A 2,996-nucleotide genomic window follows, 5' to 3' on the forward strand; every position below is an offset into this window, starting at 1 on the left:
CACCTCAACCCGCCTCAAAGCCAACGCTGATTGGACGTTCGTTTGGTGAACGGCTCCAAATTTTCTTCAACGGAGAGTCTCCAGACTGATTAGCGAGTGAAATCCTGAAAGCTCGCGAGATCAGGATGGTCTCACGAGCCTAGCAATTTAGTGCTACTTGCTCAATGGAATTTACCATTGGGAACCTACTAGCACTAAGTTGCTAACTGGTTAGCAAGATGCTTCCGACAAACCGCCTACAACCAAACCTGCTTGTGAACCTTCCCCCACAACAATCCCGCCCCCTTGATAATCGACCAATCACATTCACTTTATTCACTCCTGTAAAGTCGTGCACCACTCGGGAGAATTCGGAATAGTTCTTGGATCCCTTTTTTTTCGTGTTTTAATGTAACGGTGAAGAAAACTTCCTCCAGACTGAAATCTGATCCTCATGTTCGATGCTTTAGGGCTTTCAGGCGCCTCATTGTGCTTCTCCTCCGGCAGATGTTATAAAGCTGCAGCTGGTGGAGGCGGGCCTGGTGGAGTGTCTGCTGGAGGTGGTGGGTCAGACTGTGGACGGCGAGCGGGAGGAGGACATCGCCCAGCTCAAGACCGCCTCCGACCTCATGGTTCTCCTGCTTCTGGGGGGTGAGTGTAAGAAGTATTATCACGTTCCTCTGGCTGCATCATCACATGCAGGACTTCGCTGGAAAAAATCGAAATAAGTCATTTTTTTCTTAGTGCATTTGTTCTTGAATTGAGGAGGTAAGTGAGTGACTTTGCCAATTTACATTTAAATTAAGAAAGAACATTTGCATTGTCTTATTTCAAGTGCATCTCTGATGATCACTGCTTTTTGCCACGTTGGTCACGTAACTCCTCCTCCACCACGCGGTGCCTGCGACATCTTTGATATTAGCCGCCGCTGTCGGGTAGCGACAGCCTATGGCGACAGCAAATCCCATAATGCTTTGTGAGGAGATCTCTCAGCACAAAGAATTCTGGGATATATCTGCCTCCTCTGAGGCCTTTCTTTTCTTCTACACTTCCTCTTACGACCCTCGGCCATTTTCAAAGAACCACCGTGAGAAAGGTGAGCTGTAATGACTGTCTGACGCCGTAGCTCACCACAGATATACGCCTGAAAGAAAAAGATGGCTAATGGAACGAGCACGTAGGATGGCCTTACGTAAACATATCAGCAGAATGATTGACAATTAGGAGGACCAATTATTTAGATGATCTACCCAGAAACAAAAGATCGTCCTCTATAACTTTTTAATTAGTCAATAACTGGAGGATAGAGACTCTGAAACCTTTAGCTGACTTAGCGACCAAATTAGAGCAATAATTAAACTGCAAAAATATACATAAATAGTTTGTATATGAGATTTTTTTTTTCTTTTGTCGGTTAATATGCTCTAACCGGAACTCCTGAAGCAAACGAGTTTAAGTTTCAGTTGGTTTAATTCTGTAAAAAATCTTTAAGGACCCTTTTGCTATCTGATTATTAATAGATTAATTGAAAAAATAATCGACAGATTAATCAATTATTAAAATAATCGTTAGTTGCAGCCCTAAAAATATCATAAAGTGTAAAGCCGGACTTTAGAAACTGATTTTTTGGATGAGGCTGACTGCTGATATGGACTTGGTTTCATTCGCACACTGAAAAAAACAATCTAGTCATGAGTAAAAATGTTAAATTAAGTGTATTTACCCTTAATTTGAGTAGGTAAATTAGATAGTTTGCCAATGGAATGAGTATTTTTACTCTTTAAATATGATAATTAGATAATATGCACTTGAAATAAGACAATGCAATTGTTTTTTCTTATTTTTAATGTAAATTGTTTTGTTTCATTGGCAAAATGTCTCTTTTATCTCCTTAATCCAAGAACAAATGCACTTAATTTGAGAAAAAATTACTTATCTAGATTTCGATTTTTTCCAGTGCATTGGTGGACCCTGTAATTAGGTTGGAAACTATACAGAATGAGGGTGCCACCTACTGGCTGGGAGGCTGTCACCTTTAATGAAGACAATATTAAAAAGAAAATGAGTTTGTCTCGCTAGCAGCCTTGCAGTGATGCGTTAGCGTGGAAGCAGCTGTGAAGCCGCCCTCCCTCTCTCTGCAGATGAATCCATGCAGAAGCTGTTCGAGGGAGGAAAAGGCAGCGTCTTCCAGAGGGTCCTCTCTTGGATCCCCTCCCACAACCATCAGCTGCAGCTCGCCGGGGCTTTGGCCATCGCAAACTTTGCCCGCAACGGTAAGCTTTTCACAAGCAAATTAATTAGCATTAGAAGGAGACGCCTGGTGTCTGCAGCAGGGCGTGCGTCCGATCAGTTCTCCTGACATCCACTCTTCCCTGTGTCTCTCTGATCAGACGGGAATTGCATCCACATGGTGGACACCGGGATCGTTCAGAAACTTCTGGATCTGTTGGATCGCCACGTGGAAGAGGGAAACGTGACCGTACAGCACGCCGCGCTCAGCGCTCTAAGGAACCTAGCTATACCTGGTGAGAGGCTCCATCCATTGGACGGCAGGAGGGTTTATCTCCAGCAAAAGCAGCAAAAAAAAGGCTGTTTTCATCTGAGTCCTCAGCTGTAATGAACCCTGCTGCTTTTCTCTGTCTCCTCAGTGGTGAACAAATCCAAAATGCTGTCTGCTGGGGTGGCGGATGTGGTCTTAAAGTTTTTGCAGTCGGAGATGCCTCCTGTCCAGTTTAAACTCCTTGGAACGTTACGAATGCTCATCGATACTCAAGGTAAGGTTTGTTCAGAGCAGATCAGGGTTAATGGAGAGCTACGAGTTTTAGAGAAATAAAACCAGCTTTCAAGATGAAACGCTTCTGTTTTCAACTTCCTCCCGTTATTCAATCATCTCATTAAAATAGAAAATCAATCATTTGTTTGCGGTTTTATTTATGCACCCTATGCACCAGTTTTTTTTGTTTTAACCACAAAGTTCAGGGTGTAAAAGAGGGAACAGTGCAAAAAAAAAAACTGAT

The 2,996-nt window shown here is 43.0% G+C and overlaps 1 protein-coding gene across 1 annotated transcript in view; it reads left to right on the forward strand.

The window, feature by feature from the left end:
- The window catches only part of rap1gds1 (RAP1, GTP-GDP dissociation stimulator 1), a 43,623-nt gene that overhangs the window by 30,526 nt on the left and 10,101 nt on the right, over positions 1–2,996 (forward strand). Inside the window, exons 7-10 of the mRNA XM_015398037.1 lie at positions 487–630; positions 2,121–2,252; positions 2,370–2,504; positions 2,628–2,753. Of these exons, the coding sequence (XP_015253523.1) occupies positions 487–630; positions 2,121–2,252; positions 2,370–2,504; positions 2,628–2,753 (537 nt within the window). The remainder of the gene's footprint in view (positions 1–486; positions 631–2,120; positions 2,253–2,369; positions 2,505–2,627; positions 2,754–2,996) is intronic.

The sequence above is a fragment of the Cyprinodon variegatus genome, unplaced genomic scaffold (genome assembly GCF_000732505.1).
Source record: "Cyprinodon variegatus isolate N-32 unplaced genomic scaffold, C_variegatus-1.0 Scaffold907, whole genome shotgun sequence".
Taxonomy (NCBI): domain Eukaryota; kingdom Metazoa; phylum Chordata; class Actinopteri; order Cyprinodontiformes; family Cyprinodontidae; genus Cyprinodon; species Cyprinodon variegatus.